Genomic DNA, 17816 nt, shown 5'->3' with positions numbered 1-17816 from the left:
TTTTACAATTGAGCTCACAATTAAAGTACAATTTCAGCCCAATTATCATGCCAGCCCTCAGAAATTAAACTGTATAGAATTTGATGAGGTACAGAAGTAATTATTAACACAACCATGAGCAGCCCAAAGGCAGGTAGGAATTGTAGCTTCATGTTTCTCTTGAGTGATTCTTTATGTCTGATTAAAGCAATTATTTTGTTCAGAGCCAGAGGGAGCAGTGTTTGCTAATATGCCTGGAGAGTAGGGTGAAGAGTGAGAAAAATAATACTAAAATAATAATACAAAGCTTTTATTTGATGCTTTTAATCTGTAGCTAACTTGGTATTATCCTCATTATTACAGACTAGAGGATTTACCTGGCGTTGTTTAGGTGCTTAACTGAAATAATTTAGTGTTTTTTTTGTTTTTTCTTCATTTAAATCATTGCTCTGGAGTGAGGCTAGGGATGAGGGGTTCAGGATGGAGGCTGCCTCTGGGAGAGAGGAAAACCCCAGCCCTCTGTCACTGCAACAGCTTAGGGCCAAATGAAAAGCACTTGTACATGACTGCTGCAGCTGCAGCGGTCACAGCCAGGGGAGGGATGCACATCTCCCAGCTGGACAAGAGAGAGACACACACACAAGCTCTCTCAAATATATAGTAGATTGCTGTCCCTGTCTCTACTCCTGCCCCCTGTTGCCCAATGAGTTGATACCTGTCCTGGTCTCCATCTCTAGCTGCCACTATGTGGTCATTATATAGCATAACTTTCCCTGCTAGCAGAATCCTCCCTCTCCATTTTATGAGAAACTATGGCATTGCAGGCACATCCCATTGATCTAATACAACCAAACTCTTGCCTAGCTTTAAGTTATGATAAGAGGAAGCTGCATACCAAATGTGGTGGTTCTAGCTCTTACTATTTAGGAGGAGTTCTTGAACAAACAAACTCACAGACAGACACTCAAACTCTCTCAAATATATAGTAGATGAAGAAACAGAGGCACAAAGAAGATTAATAGATTCCAATGCCAGAAGGGACAACTGTAATCAGCTGGTCTGATCTCCTATATAAGACAGATCAGGAAGTCCTCCAATATCATTCCTACAGCAGATTGTTTAGATAGACTTCCAATTTAGATTTAAAAATTGTTAGGGATGGTTGGAGATGCCTCCACAACTCCCAGCAAATTGTTTCAATGAGTAACTACTCTCACTGTTAAACATTTACATCTTTCTAAAAAACTAGACCATGGGTGGGCAAATTCTGGTTCACAAGATTAGTTCCAGTGGGCCCCCTCCTCTATATTTACCTGCGCCTCTACAGGTATCAGGTAATCGCAGCTTTTGTTGGCTGTGGATTGCTGTTCGCAGCCAATGGGATCATGGGGAAACAGTGTCCTGGTCCTTGATCCACAGCCAATGAGAGCAGCGATCAGCTGATACCTGAGGAAGCACAGGTAAATATAGCAGCGGTGCCCTGTGATGTCCGCCATTTTTTATTGCTCACTCCTGGACTAGACAAATTACACCCACCAGATCAGTGACTAAGGTAGGAATACATGCATCCTATAATGGCAAATATTTAATGAATTCTAAATAACACATTGTTAAATTTTCTTACATCCCTTTTTATGCACTATTCGCAAACTGTAAGGTTGCCAGATGGTTTCAACAAAAATACCAGACACGCTTGACATGACATCACAATTTACATTACATCTTATTTAGAAAATACCAGACATTCATATTTTCTCATTTATATTTTCTCAATTTGTTTCCTGAACAGAAAGCTCAAATATTGGACTGCCTGGTTCAAAACCAGACACCTGGCAAGCCTATCAAAGTGTCATTTAAGTGAAACTTTGCTCATTCAACCATTTGCAGGCCTGTTGTCAACATTAACTTAATCACAAAACAAAATACTCTTTGCTACAAAATGAAATGCCTTTTGATTGGAAGTGATCAATAGAGGGCAGAGTATCAAATTAGGAAAGAGAAACAATACCATGTGACTTAGATGGACCATCATGCACCTGGAATATTGAATTGTAACTATCAAGTATTTGGAGGAATCCCCAGCAAATAATTTTCAAGCAGCCATTAAGCTGAGATATATTTGCACGAAGCATTTGGCAAGTGGTTAGGAATGGCAAACAAATTAGTTATAAATGCACACTGCTCATGTACAATTTTCATACTGGAAAGAGGGATCAACTCATTAAATAAATTGTTAGCTGTGGTTGGTTTATGTCATTCTACCTACCAGACCCTTGGCTCTAGGATTGTCAAGGGCATTCTCAATGGTGGGTATTGAGAAGGGGTTAGATTTTAAATTGAGTGATTTGTAGACTGGGTTGCTACATCCTCTCCTGGGAACATTTCTGGAAATGGCAGGGAAGCTGATTGCATTGTAGAATACAGGCAATCCCCAGGTTACATGGATCCGACTTACATCGGATTCCTACTTACAAACGGGGTGAGGCAACCCCGCACTAGCTGCTTCCCCCCAGCAGACCAGGGAGACACGAAGCTAGTGCCCTCCCCCCCCCCCAGCAGACCAGGGAGATGCGGAGCAGCTTTTCTCAGCAGACACCTTAGCTTGAGAATAAAAGACTGAGGGAAGTGAGGTGTGGGAGAACAAAACTGAGCTGTGGAGAAATGTTTGGCTAGAGTTTCCCCTACAATATGTACCAGTTCCGACTTACATACAAATTCAACTTAAGAACAAACCTACAGTCCCTATCTTGTACGTAACCCGGGGACTGCCTGTACAATATATATATATATATATTTCTCTTTAAACAGCCAGGGGGAATATATTATAATAATTCCTGATTAGGGACTGTTTAGCAGTATCCAAAGTGGAGGATTTCCCTGGGAGCAGAGATGGAAGATGGCTCCCCTGCAAAAAAAAAATTAAGCTCTGAGTTTTCATGGGAAAAATGAGTCTAACTGCAACTAGCAGGAAGAGCTCTTGCAGCTAGCTGTCTTGCTTAGAGGACTGAAAACCATATGAATAGAAAAAAAACCCACTGGCCTGCCAAGCAAGAGACAATTGGGAGCTGTAACTAGGTCATGCATTTCACTGCCTGCTGAAGAACTTGAAATAGTGCCCAGAAGCAAGAATTTTATGAACAGAATTGTTTCCTCTCCTTTTCACTGGTAAAAGCCTGTCTTTTCTCAGTGTCAGCAAACTATTGGCTGCAGGAGACATGCACATGACCAGAGTATGAGGAAAAACAGGTGGGAGGGAGCTGCACCAGAACCAGCTGCATTACCCAGCATTTGGGGAAGGGAGCAGCAGAGTCCTTCACAACCTTCGTAGCTTCCCTGTATTTGCAGGGATAGGAGAAGGTGGTGTGCTGTTCTGGCACCTCCCACATGCTTTCCGCCCTTTCTATGGACCTCCCCTTAGAGCTTGCCCTGCCAGTCCCTCCTCCTGCCCACCCTCTAAACTGCTATATATGACCCCTCAACACTAGCCTTTTCTCTGTGGAATCTTCTCCTGTCACACTGCTTCTTATTCCAGGATTTAAGCTGCTGGGAAGATCTGACCTGATCTGAAGCCATTCAACATGGGTAAGAAACTGTCTCCAGTCTGCAAGTAGCATTAGGCACAAAGACCCACAGTTGTGGCTGGTGGTTCCGTAATGTATCTTGTTATTGTTGGTATTTGCAGGCTGCAGCATTTATCCTTTAAGACTTCCTAACTTTCCCCTAAGCAGGGACTAGTGGATTTGCTACTGAATAAGCAATGAAGAGTAAACTTAAGAAGTGTGGGGGACTAAACTTTATTTCTTTAAACTATTTTAACTAACTAAAAATACCACTATGTTTATAATCTTTAAATGAATCTTTTGGTAGGTGAGAAACAGCTGCGTGAATTTATTTCAGAATTTGGAAGTGGCATGAAAGGTGTGATAACAGTAATCTTGCTGAGTGACTGTAATTTTGAGCCTCCCATCCTTTAAGGGAGACTGCCAGGTAGCTAAGGATTAGCATTTAACATATTTACTTGCTTTTTACAAATCCTACTATTAATATAAACTCCTTTTAGAAACATTTTTTGAGGAAACATAATGAACACAAGTAGAGGATGTTTTTCTTGAGATGTAAATATCATCCTGTACAGGCAGTCCCTGACTTACGCGGATCCGACTTATGTCGGATCCGTAGTTACGAACGGGGCTTTTCTCGCCCCGGAGGATGCGGGCGGCAGGACCGCCCAGACACGCCGCGGTCCCGCCGCCCGCATCCTCCAGGGCAAGAAAAGCTGCTTCGCGTCTCCCTGGTCTGCTGGAGGAGCCGCCCCAGCAGACCGGGGAGACGCGGAGCAAAGCCTCGGAGGACGCGGGCGGGACCGTGGCGCGTCTCGGCGGTCCCGCCACCTGCGTCTCCCTGGTCTGCTGGTGGGGGGGGGGAGGCGCAGCTAGTGCGCCCCCCCCCCCCAGCAGACCAGGCTTTTCTCGTGACGCCTGGGGTAGAGCAGCTGGGGCGCTGCCCGGTTGGTCCCGCAGCGCCGCTCCTCGGCGCTACTGGACCAACCCAGCAGCACCCCAGCTGACGCTACTGGACCAACCTGGCAGCACCCCAGCTGCTCTGCCCCAGGCGTCCCCAAGTCAGCCGCTGCTGAAACTGACCAGCAGCTGACTACAGGAAGCCCAAGGCAGAGTTGCTCTGCCCCGGGCTTCCTGGAATCAGCCGCTGATCAGTTTCAACAGCGGCTAACTTGGGGATACCTGGGGTAGAGCAGCTGGGGTGCTGCCGGGTTGGTCCCCGCAGCGCTGAGTTGCGGCGCTGCGGGGACCTACCCGGCAGCGCCCCAGTTGCTCTGTCCCAGGCGTCCAGATTCAGCCGCTGTTGAAACTGATCAGCGGCTGATTCCAGGAAGCCCGGGGCAGAGCAACTCTGCCTCGGGCTTCCTGTAGTCAGCCGCTGGTCAGTTTCAGCAGCGGCTGAATCTGGACGCCAGTTCTGACTTACATACAGATTCAACTTAAGAACAAACCTACAGTCCCTATCTTGTACGTAACCCGGGGACTGCCTGTATTATTTACAGCCTCAACTAGTACATTGTGCTTGTCATGGTACATGAAAAAGTGCATGGTGACTATGGTTAAAAATCCCTTATAAAGGCAGAAAAGCTAAACTGGCTAGACTGGTTTAACTATCCAACCTGAATATTTTTTGCCATTCTGACAGAATAAATGATGAAAAGTAAACTAGAATTTGAGATCTGTTTCTTTATTAGTCAGGGCCGATTAGTAACACAGATAAGGCTCCTATCATAATGACTGCAGTGTACACGCCTAAAGAGTGATGTTAATATCTTACATGTAGAGAAAACGACATCTGACCCAATGCAGTGTTCAGATGCTTCATGGTTTTCTGACGAGTCCTAAAACAATTTGGATTGTCCTTTTGTGCAGCTTTCAGACTTGAGATAGAATCGGCATTCTCCATGTGCTTGCTATTTATTGTTTGGGTGAGATGGACTCTTATCTCAATTTTTCACACAAGTGTTACTTTTGGCCCACTTTTACTGTTAACACTTACATTGTGACAGTTGTTCTGGTAGCACTTTATAGACTAACAAAACATGTAGATGGTGTCATGAGCTTTCGTGGGCACAGCCCACTTCTTCAAATGATCTCTGGTCATCTGAAGAAGTGGGCTGTGCCTACGAAAGCTCATGACACCATCTACATGTTTTGTTAGTCTATAAAGTGCTACCAGACCATTTGTTGTTTTTTAAGTTTATTCTGTACAGACTAACTTGGCTATCCCCTGAAGCTTCCGAACATTGTGACAGTTGAACAATGTCAAAATTACTGCTATTATCCTCCAGGTCTGATGTATACTCTCATCAGTATACTGTAGGCAAAGTTCCGTCATAAATCTAACTTAGTGAGCTAACTCCTTTTTTAAATAGATGTTACTGGATAAGTTAAACAAAATCTTGTAGCGTGATAAGGGAACTGTCTGTTTGTTCAAACTCCAAAACAAGCAGGGGATGTAGAAAAGCAATTCCATCCATCTAATGTTTTCAGAGGAAATCTAAAGACTTAATTCCATTTGATTTGCCGTAAATGGGTTTCCATGTCACAAAGACTATTGTACAGACATACGCACTATAATAATGGTGTGCTGTGATGATCAACGTGAAAGGTCTGTTAGGCTTGTTATACAGTATGAGTTTTTGTTTTAGGGAAGGCAGTTATAATTTATTGTTGCTGAATTATGGTACACAAAGTCTAGCCCAGAAATTGTGCACTCATATACATAAAAGGGTAGCAGTTTGGTGGTGCAGTTAAACATTCTGGAATCTTCTTTATTCCTTTAACCTCAAATATACTACTTTAACCCAAATTATGTGGGGAGGTATCCTTTGATTGTGCAGATATGACTGTTACATTGAACTAACTAGCATGCAATACTTTATCTAGGGGCTGAAACGGTTTTTATGATTCTATTGCATGTTGTAAATCTATAAAATCTATAATCTCTTTAGGCAGGCTTCCAACAACTCCTATTTTATCTGAACAGTCTGCAAGTTTACTGTAGCTGCCTCAACAGGCTTTATAGCTCAATCGTATAATGTAACCGCCGGGTTGCATAAGCATAAAGGAAATGATCTTTTCATTATAAAAAGATTATTCTTTTCAAAATCTATTCTGAAAATAGGCACTCATGTTCAATTTTTAACACTTGCATGGTACTCAGTGTCTTTAGATGTCTTTGTATTTCCATGACATCTTTTCCCCAAAGATCTGAATGCACGTTACTGCTATTTATTAAAACTCGACAACCCTTTGAGAATAGCATGATCCAATGGTTTGGAAGATGAAGCTAGACAAATTCAGACTAGAAATGTCCAAGCATGTGGACAAGGGAGATCCAGTGTATATGGTGTACTTAGATTTCCAAAAAGCCTTTGACAAGGTCCTTCACCAAAGGCTTTTAAGCAAAGTTAGCTGTCATGGGATAAGAGGGAGCGTCCTCTCATGGATTAATAACTGGTTAAAAGATAAGAAACAAAGAGTAGGAATAAATAAACTGTTTTCCGAATGGAGAGCGGTAAATAGAAATGTCCCCCAGGGATCTGTAGTGAGACCAATCCTATTCAATCTGTATCTAAATTTTAGAGAATTGTGTGACTGAGTCCCTCTGTCTGTCTGCAAATCTGTTTGTTCAAGAACTTCTACTAAATGGTAAGAGCTAAGAACACCATTTGGTATGCAGCTTACTCTTATCCTAACTTAAAGTAAGGTCAGGGTTTGGTTATGCCAGGAAAATGGGATATGCCTGGAACGTTATTGTTTTCCATAACATGGAAAGGGAGAGGGCAGAGCTATATTCATAGTCACCACTGCGGGCAACGATTGCAGGGGACAGCTATACTTGCACAGTGACCGCTGGGGACAGCCACATCATCAAGAGAGTGGCCCTCTTGCCACATGACCCTACCCATCAGCTCCAGCACTGAACCAGAGGGGGGAAGCCCCTTGAGCCCCACTGCTGCAGCCCTTTTCAGAAGCCACAGCCAGCTAGCCTGCACAGCCTCCCCTTTCTGCCCCTGGAGTGGACTCCCCAGTTGGGCTCAGGGAGCGTCAGCAGGAGGCCTGCGTGGCCGCCACCCATCCATAGGCTGCCCCATTCTGTCCCTGGGCCAGACCCCCCCTCCCAGGCCCAGCCTGGACCCAGGGAGAGCCAATGGCAGACCTTCACAGCCGCCCTGAGCCTGCCCTCATGCAACACCAGGTAAGTCTTCTAGTGTATTCATAAATGATCTGGAGAAAGGGATAAACTGTGAGGTAGCAAAATTTGCAGATGATACTAAACTGTACAAGATAATTAAGTCCAAACAGACTGTGAAGAGCTTAGAAAGGATCTCACAAAACTAGGTGACTGGGGAACAAAATGACGATGAATTTTAATGTTGATAAATGCAAAGTAATGCATATTGGAAACTATAATCTCAACTAGTAATGTTAAAATATGTTTACTTACGTAAATAAGTAACCGCAGTTACATGCAGGGTGGCAGCTGGGTGAGTGCAGGGAGCCGACTTTTAAGCTGGCTCCTCGTGCACAGCGGCTCCTGCCTGCCCTCTCCTGTGCTGCTGCCTCTGATACAGATGCAGCAGCACAAGGAAGTAGGCAGCTCCCCAGGTGCTAATGTATGCAGGGAGCCAGCTTTTAAGTAGTCTCCCCACACATACTGGAAGCCCTGCATGTAACCATGAAGGTTGACTGATGAGCCCAGACTCAGCCGTTAACCATGTACATGGTTACACTTTCACATCCCTAGACCCAATTATACATATAATATGATGGGGACTAAATTAGCTGTTACCACTCAAGAAAGAGATCTTGGAGTCATTGTGGGTAATTCTCTGAAAACATCCACTCAGTGTGTAGCAGCAGTTTAAAAAAAAAAAAAAAAAAAAGCAAACAGAATGTTAGGAATCATTAAGAAAGGGATAGAAAATAAGAGAATATTTTATTGCTTCTATATAAATCTATGGTATGTGGTCACCTCAACTAAAATATATATATATATTAGAATTGGAAAAGGTTCAGAAAAGGGCAACAAAAATTATTAGGAGTATGGAATGGCTGCCATATGAAGAGAGATTAATACAACTGGGACTTTTCAGTTTGAAAAAGAGGAGACTAAAGAAGGATATGATAGAGATCTATAAAATCATGACTGGTGTGAAAAAAGTGAATAAAGAAGTGTTATTTACTTCTTCCCATAACACAAGAACTAGGGGGTCACCAAATGAAATTAATAGGTAGCAGGTTTAAAAGAAACAAAAGGAAGTATTTCTTCATACAACATACAGCCAACCCATGGAACTCCTTGCCAGAGGATGATGTAAAGTCCAAGTCTATAAAAGGGTTAAAAAAGAGCTAGATAAACTGATGGAGGATAGGTCCATCAATGTCTATTAGTCGTGATGGACAGGAATGGTGTCCCTAGCCTCTGTTTGTCAGAAGCTGGGAATGGGCAACAGGGGATGGGTCAGTTGGTGATCACCTGTTCTGTTCATTCCGTCTGGGGCACCTGGCATTAGCCACTGTCCAAAGACCAGATACTGGGCTAGATGGACCGTTGATCTGACCCAGGAAAAGGCTGTTCTTATATTATTATGTAAATAGGGCATATTTTTGCACTAGGAATTATTTTGGGGAAGTTCTATTGCCTGTATTATCCAGAAGGTCATAATGGTCCTTTCTGGACTGAGAATCTATGGAAGTATTATTATTCTCAGACAGAAGCACAGAAAAATGAAGTAACTTCCCCTAAGATCACAATGAGTCAGCAAGAGTTACAACTAGAACCTTGGTATCTTGGCATTAGTCCACTGTTCTGACTACTAAACTAGAGGAGCAGTTCTCAACCTTTTTCTTTCTAAGGCCCTCCTCAACATACTATAACATTTTCTTTCTGAGGCCCACTGGAACCCTAACAACTTTTTTTTTTATATCCACTAACTTACAAGCCAGGGCTGACATTAGAGGTAATAAGCAGAGCAAGTACCCAGGGCCCCACGAAGCTAAGTTGCTTAGATTTCAACTTCTGCTCTGAGCAGCAAGGTAGCTTCAGAGTCTAACACCGTCCCTTCCAAGCCTGCTGACAAAGGGTATGTCTACACTACCCCGCTAGTTCGAACTAGCGGGGGTAATGTAGTCATCCGCAGTTGCAAATGAAGCCCGGGATTTGAATTTCCCGGGCTTCATTTGCATGAAGCCGGCCGGCGCCATTTTTAAATGCCGGCTAGTTCGAACACCGTGCCGTGCGACTACGAACTAATCCGAACTAGCTACTCCGTGCCGCATGTAGTCGCGCAGCACGGTGTTTGAACTAGCCGGCATTTAAAAATGGCGCCGGCCGGCTTCATGCAAATGAAGCCCGGGAAATTCAAATCCCGGGCTTCATTTGCAACTGCGGATGACTACATTACCCCCGCTAGTTCGAACTAGCGGGGTAGTGTACACATACCCAGAGAGGGGAGAGCGCTGCCTGAGGGAGATGAGGTGCTCTCCTGGTGGTGCTAAGGGCTGCTTAGCCCCAGTCCTGACCCTTCTTGGGGGACAAAGCAGGCCTCTCTACCACCTTGTGGAGGGGCCCAGTGAGACTGTCAGCCCTGCTGGTCCCTTCGCTGGTTGATTTTGGCAGATCCCTTGAAATTTGCTTGTAGTCCCCCAGTGGGCCTCAGACCCCTGGTTGAGAACTCTTGGACTAGAGGATACGGTCTTTGCACTCTGACTTTGTACAGCATGTTCTATCATTTTAGCACAACAGCAGAACTTGGTGTGGTTAAAAAACTAGAGTGGAGATGAACTGTCATTCTCAGGGATGACTTTTGGTTGTATGCGAGTCCTTGGAATCCTCAAAAGAACAGCCCTTTTCTATTTCTATGAGCTTGCGAAAACTGTCTCCCCCAACTTTAAACCATGCTGGGTGGTGGGAGGAGTACTGCAGGCCCAAGGTGTGTGTCGCGAGAATCACAGGTCCGATGATAAATACCCAAGGGGGAAAGGACAGAACCAGGTGGACAGTTTTATCAAATAAAAAATATTTATTTATGACAATGGTGAATTTATAGTATTTATTCTAAGATTTTTAATAGACCGTGTTAATAATGGATTTACAGTATTTATTACATTTATTCTATGGCTTCTAGTAAAACGTGTCAGAGATATAAGGATGGGAATGGCAAGGGGAATAGTCTCTAATCTTAAACTATCCAGCTACAGTAATTAAATAACAGTGATAACTACAAACTCTTACGTACTACCCAAAAACAACTACAACACTAAGCTTATACAACAGGAAAAAATCAAATCATACATACCAACTTACACAGCACACGGAACATTTCACAGATATCGGTTCGGTTGCGAAGGCCTTGGTTACGCCCGAGAGTCGGGGGAGGTGGCTAGTCGGTTGATCAGGCCGGCAGCGCTTGGAAGTATACGGGAAGGCACACACACGGTGGTACGTGTGTTGCGAAGACCTCCTAGAGCGAACTGTGCCATGGGTATTTATCCCCAAATCTGCACATCGCTTTCCTGCGCTTGCATATTACCATATATGGCCCAATGGTCACCAAGTGGGGGGGTCTGTGTCCCAGGGGTCGGGCCGAAACTGTGCAGGTTTCATGCGACCAGGTAAGCCCCGCAGTTCTCACGCCAAGGTGACGGGTGGTAGCGTCTGAGGCTATATTCCCCTTTTCACACCTTTCCTTTTTTCTAAAGGCAATGGTATGCAGGAAAGGTGCGGCCTTTTTCTCTCAAGGAGTACTGCAGCCCACTATAACAAGAGCGGCCTGGCCAAACTTTTTTACCGGGGGGGGGGGGGCAGTTTCTTTTCTCTAACAGTGTGTTCTTTCACTGATGGTTCTTATCTTTAAAACAGGGATGGGGAATCTATGCCTTACGGGCCGGATCTGACCCCAGCTTGTTTTGATCTGGCCTGTGAGGCTTGGGGGGATTGTGACCGATGGGCCGGGTCTGGGCACAGCCGAGGGCATCCGCGCAAACTCAGGGCTCCTTACAGCTCCAGACTAGAGATCTTCCCAAATAGGCCACAACTAGTCACACGGAGCGCTTCAGCTGCCAATCTGGCCAGCCAGAAGCTTCATGAGCAAAACCCCTCTGACACCCCAGCTCTTCCTATGCTTCAATCAGCCCTGGGCCTAACACACAGGTGAGGGGTTATAGAACCCAATTTCACCTACCCCAAATGGGTTCTCCCAGTCCCAAGAAACTAGCCACATGTCCCAGTCAATTTACACTCTGGACCTAACCCACAAGATCACGCTGAGCCAATCCTTTAGAATCTAAAATCTAAAGGTTTATTACTAAAAGAAAAGCATGAGAGTAAGGTTGTTAAGGAGAATACATTACATGCATCGAATCACCAAGTTCTCAATGCAGGCTCTTAGCAGAGATGTTATAAACTGCTATCTTATAAGTCTCTGGTGTACATCCTATATCAGGGTGGGTCCATGGTTCTTTCCAGCTCATTGTTCCCTGAAAGGCTGAATCTGGGATCAGGAGCTGAACTGGAAATAAGATGGAGGTTGCCACATGGCACTTATATACCTCTCCTGGCATCCTCCTGGCCAGAGCAGGTCACATGGTTGAGCAACCTATCTCTGTTTCACATGCTGGCAGCTATTATGCCCTGGCTGGTTTGCAGGTATCAGTCACATTCCTCAGGGGTGTATTGGCACCAAGAGATTCATTGTCTCCTTGCTAATTAGCATAGCCACTGGCTGAACATTCTTTGCCTATTGCTCTGTCTCAGACAGAGAATTTTCCAGCATCAACACAGAGTACATATTTATAACCCCACATACAGATATTATACAAGTACATGAATAGCATATACAGAATTAGTAGAACATAAGCTTTCATTCAACATCTCACATGACCCTCTTTGTACAGACTTTTGGGGCAAACACCCCCCCCCCCACCCCATGGGTGCAACAGTGATCTTTAGAATCCAATAAAGTGACAGAGGTGCCATGGTCAGAGCACTAGCACCCATTCCTCACTGCAGGGGGAGGAGCCCCAAGCCTCAAAGACCTAAACAAAAGAAGCTGAGGGCTGTATCTGTTTCGCGGGCTCTGCCTGGCAGAGGGAGGAAGTGACTCCACTGCAGGGAAGTACTGCCTGTAGGCACCATCCTCCATCGCTCCTGTTGAGTAGGAATCATGTCCCATGGGAACAGCAGGGTGAGGGCAATGACTGTAGGGAGTGCTTCCCAGTCCCTGCAGTGTGCAGAGCCACCTGTGCCTCCCCAGCAGCTGTGTCAGGTAGGAGCCTCCAATCCCTGCCCCATCGCACGCACACACGCTTCAAGACCCCACACTGCCACCCTGCTTCTTCACTCTTCCTCCCCCCAGAGTCCCCATCCCACTACTACACTCATTGTCCCTTTCAGACCCTGCAACCTTCCCCCCACCCTGCTCCTGAACCCTCCTTCTTTCAAGACCCCTCACCCCCAGCTTGCTCCTCCCTCCCTCCCTCCCTCTCTCCCAGACCCTATATTCCTACCTCCAGTCTACTTCTTGGTACCCCCCTTCTTCACACTTCATCATAGAGCCTAAGGGGGTCTCACAAAATTCACTAGCCCTGGGGCCCCAGAAGAGTTAATGCAGCCCTATGGGTAAGCCCTGAGCCTTCGTGCCTCCCCCCTTCGGGTTGGAGTTTGAGGGGGCCGTCTTTTTTTCCTGCAGCTCAGTTGGGGGCCACATCTCTGAGGGTTTTTTTCTCCTCCTTCTCACTTGGGGGGGGTGAGGGCAGCGAGAGCTGTCTCATTTCTTATGTGTGACCCTGAGTGGCCCTGAACCAAAAAAGGTTTCCCGTCCCAGCTTTAAAACAACAGTAAATGTTGCAAGAGCCCATCCATGTACCCTCTTGTTAACTAGAACAGAGGTTGGCATGCAGTGATCCATGGAGCACTTGCTGGTGGTTGATAAGCTAGCAGCTCACATAGGGTTGGCTCTGTTCCTGGTTTCACTGATGGAAACAGGACAGATAGAAGAGGGAGTTTAAATAAAGAACAAAGAAGTCACCCCACTTTCCTGCACTTAGCATTGGTGTAAACAACTGCAGAAAGAGGATACAGAATGCTACTAGCTTCAGAATAGCAGTGTCTTATGCTCAGTTTGCACTGGGGCAAATGACTGCGCAAACTACAGGGAAACCAAAAATCAGACCTAGTGTGACCTCTTTGTGAAAAAGGACAAACCATTCTGCACTAAAAATATAGCTTCCCTTCTGCAATAGTTGTAATTATGACAAGGCTGTTGTCTTTATGGTGAATGGGAGGGAAAATGGACTGCATGGCAGAGGAGCTTTGTCAATAAAGATACCCTCCACATTTTGGGGAAAAAATTCAATTAATCCTAATCTAGCAGTAAATGGAACTAACTGCTTATCCCAGTCACCCTGGCTACGTCTACACTGGCCCCTTTTCCGGAAGGGGCATGTTAATTTCAGAAGCCGTAATAGGGAAATCCGCGGGGGATTTAAATATCCCCCGCGGCATTTAAATAAAAATGTCCGCCGCTTTTTTCCGGCTCTTAAAAAAGCCGGAAAAGAGCGTCTACACTGGCCCCGATCCTCCGGAAAAAAAGCCCTTTTCCGGAGGATCTTATGCCTACTTTGAAGTAGGAATAAGATCCTCCGGAAAAGGGCTTTTTTTCCGGAGGATCGGGGCCAGTGTAGACGCTCTTTTCCGGCTTTTTTAAGAGCCGGAAAAAAGCGGCGGACATTTTTATTTAAATGCCGCGGGGGATATTTAAATCCCCCGCGGATTTCCCTATTACGGCTTCTGAAATTAACATGCCCCTTCCGGAAAAGGGGCCAGTGTAGACGTAGCCCCTGGGTATATCTAGACTACATGGTTTTTTTCAAAAAAAACTTAACCTGCGTCTAGACCGCAGCCATGTTCTTTTGAACGTAAATTGAAAGAACGCAATAGTTTTTTTGATCACGGTAAACCTCATTTTATGAGGAATAAAGGTTCTAATGAATGCAAACTGTGCTTTTTCGAAAGACAGTCTAGACTCCCTTTCGAAAAAGCAAAATCTACTTGTAGTCTAGACGCTCTTTCAAAAGAGGCTTGCAGTCTAAATGTAGCCCCTGTGATAAATTACCCTAGTTTGCAAAGCAAATCAGTCTTTCGCTAGACTTCAATCACAAATACAGTCCAACTTCAAGGTATTCTAAACATTCAGTAAGATGCCAAGATAGCTGCAATGTAATGGTGACTTGTATGTGTAATGACACGTTAATATCTAGAGTGTCAACATTTTTATCAACATCTTGCTACAAAATGTTACAAATAGCAGATTCACGACCTGTGTGTTCATGAAGAGTCTGATGCAAAATAACGTGAAAGCTATATGTCAGCTTCAAACAGATGCTCCACTGTTTAGAATATTTGAACTAGATATGTTAAAATTAGATTAATCAACTAATGAAATAGTCGACGGAATTTCCATTGACTAGTTCATAGTTGATAAAGGTGCTTCTGCTTTGAAATGTAGCAAGATCCCTCCTGGCTGTTGCTACATTTCAAAGGCAAATGTACAAGAGCCCCACTGGGGACTCTTGTACATTTCAAAGGTGGGACACCACCCCTGCCCCCTCCCATGGAGCTGGAGCTGGAGCTGGGAGGCACTGGCTTTTAAGCCGGAGCTCTGCCTGGTTTTTAAGCCAGTTCCCCCCAGCACTCCTTCCTATTCTTCCCCTCTCCCCCTTGCTGCCTCTTTCTGATAGAGGCAGCAAGGGGGGGAGGAAGTGAATAGTCGATTAGTCACTTACATCCCTAATTTGAACAAGTAGGGAAGGAAACAGTGGCAGGAAAGGAAAAAGAGTAAAAAGGAGGCTGAGATGAAATGTCATCCTTTTGCCCTAGATTACACTGGTCTACAATTTTTTAGAAGTCATCTGCTTCAGAGATAAAATGTGCTATTTATTATGTATTTTGATGTGCTGAATTCAAATATGACAATTAAAACAACTGATTGGCTACTGTTTCCAAGATATTTAAGTTTTTACATTTTACGTCTATGTATATTGTGTAGATAGTAGAGTTTTAATCATAAATTGTAAACCTAGGTCTTTTCCTGTGTTTATGGTTCCTTTACATGATAATATTTCACCTGTCCTGTTTATGTAACACTTTAAAAATCAGCAAAAGGGTTATATAAATAAAATGTATTATGAAACAAAAGGCAAAAAACCATTATGTACATAGTTTAGTCCTATTCAGTGTCTACTCGGTGCTTCTTGGCTTGTCTCTTGTATTCATTAAATGGAGCATCTCTTGTCACTGTCCAGCAATAGTCTGCAAGCATTGATGGGCTCCATTTGCCCTGATAGCGTTTCTCCATTGTTGCAATGTCCTGGTGAAATCGCTCGCCATGCTCATCGCTCACTGCTCCGCAGTTCGGTGGAAAAAAATCTAGATGAGAGTTCAAAAAATGTATCTTTAGTGACATGTTGCAACCAAGGCTTTTGTATGCCTTGAGGAGGTTTTCCACCAACAACCTGTAGTTGTCTGCCTTGTTGTTTCTGAGAAAATTTATTGCCACTAACGGATAGGTTTTTCATCCCATCTTTTCCTTGCCACGCAGTGCATGGTCAAATGCATCATCTTGAAGAAGTTCACGAATCTGAGGACCAACAAAGACACCTTCCTTTATCTTAGCTTTACTTAACCTTGGAAATTTTCCACGGAGGTACTTGAAAGCTGCTTGTGTTTTGTCCATGGCCTTGACAAAGTTCTTCATCAGACCCAGCTTGATGTGAAAGGGTGGTAACAAAATCTTCCTTGATTCAACAAGTGGTGGATGCTGAACACTTTTCCTCCCAGGCTCCAATGACTGTCAGAGTGGCCAATCTATCTTGATGTAGTGGGAATCTCTTGCACGACTATCCCATTCACAGAGAAAACAGCAGTACTTTGTGTATCTAGTCTGCAGACCAAGCAAGAGAGCAACAACCTTCAAATCGCCACAAAGCTGCCACTGATGTTGGTCATAGTTTATGCACCTCAAAAGTTGTTTCATGTTGTCATAGGTTTCCTTCATATGGACTGCATGACCAACTGGAATTGATGGCAAAACATTGCCATTATGCAGCAAAACATCCATGACTTCTAGGAATAACATGGTACAATTCATATCATGTATGACACAATACCAGCTTCAGATTGCATCATTCATTGTTTTGCCTAAAAAGCAAGTACTGTCCAAACCCAGTCATAGATTTATTCATAGATCCAGTCAAAGATGTATTTTAGTCATTTCTGGTTTAAATTGAGATCCCTTCCCTTTATAACTCACTTATCCTCCGCCATTCGCAAGTCAAGGGTTGTATATACTGACCCAATAGCATATCTTGAAAACTAGAGCCAATCAACAATTTTAAGCATCATTTTCATTCTCAGTGACCCACAATTAGTAAAGTTTGACTACATTTATTTCAGAAGCATTTTGGCTGTAGAGCAGTGTTATCTCTAGCAAACATCCTAGTTTAAGTGCTCTCCTGTTAATCAGCAAAAGAACAACATATTTGTGTAATATTAATCTAGTACTGGTCTAACACGTGCTTTGTCCCTGCTAATTTAGGTGACTGAGAAAAATAGGATAGAGTTTAGTTATAGACTCAGAGACTTTAAGGTCAGAAGGGACCATTATGATCATCTAGTCTGACCCCCTGCACAGTGCAGGCCACAGAATCTCACCCACCCCTCCTAGAATAATCCTCTCACCTATATCTCAGATATTGAAGCCTTCAAATACTTTGAAGACCCCAAGATGCAGAGAATCCTCCAGCTGTGATCTGTACCCCATGCTACAGAGGAAGGCGAAAAACCTCCAGGGCCTCTGCCAATCTACCCTGGAGGAAAATTCCTTCCCGACCTCAAATATGGCGATCAGCTAAACCCTGAGCATGGGGGCAAGGCTCACCAGCCAGACACCCAGAAAGTTATATCATGCATCTATTTTTAATAAAGCTTAAATTTTGTCTTATCGCTTAGACATGCAATGATGTGGAATACAACCGTTTTTCCTTCCTTTTTGCTTATTTTCTGTCTTCTACAGTCTATTTAGCACTAAAGCACCCTCACTTTTTGAGGAAGTCATGTTTTAAACTAATGAATCTCAGAATGTAGTGAGTGGATTCTACAAAGTAACTTGTCATCTTTGTTTCCTAAAGAATACAATCTGATGAAACAGGGAAATGCAGTTGTTACGTCCTATCAAGTTGAAGGTATCTGATTCTGTAGCGTTTGTTTTT

General features: G+C 44.2%; 1 protein-coding gene across 2 annotated transcripts in view; it reads left to right on the top strand.

The window, feature by feature from the left end:
* Positions 1-3385: 3385 nt before the first annotated feature.
* SELENBP1 (selenium binding protein 1) overlaps positions 3386-17816 on the top strand; it is a 44341-nt gene continuing 29910 nt past the window's right edge. The window contains exon 1 of one of the 2 annotated variants that reach the window (XM_006113944.5): positions 3386-3561. In XM_006113944.5, coding sequence (XP_006114006.1) covers positions 3558-3561 — 4 coding nt within the window. In that variant the 5' untranslated portion in view covers positions 3386-3557. The remainder of the gene's footprint in view (positions 3562-17816) is intronic. The other variant, XM_006113943.5, reaches the window with a different exon arrangement.

This window comes from Pelodiscus sinensis, chromosome 22 (genome assembly GCF_052426305.1).
Source record: "Pelodiscus sinensis isolate ZL-2025 chromosome 22, ASM5242630v1, whole genome shotgun sequence".
In the NCBI taxonomy this organism is placed as follows: Eukaryota; Metazoa; Chordata; order Testudines; family Trionychidae; genus Pelodiscus; species Pelodiscus sinensis.
The sequence above is the reverse complement of the archived record's forward strand: the minus strand, read 5'-3'. Positions and strand labels throughout refer to the sequence as shown.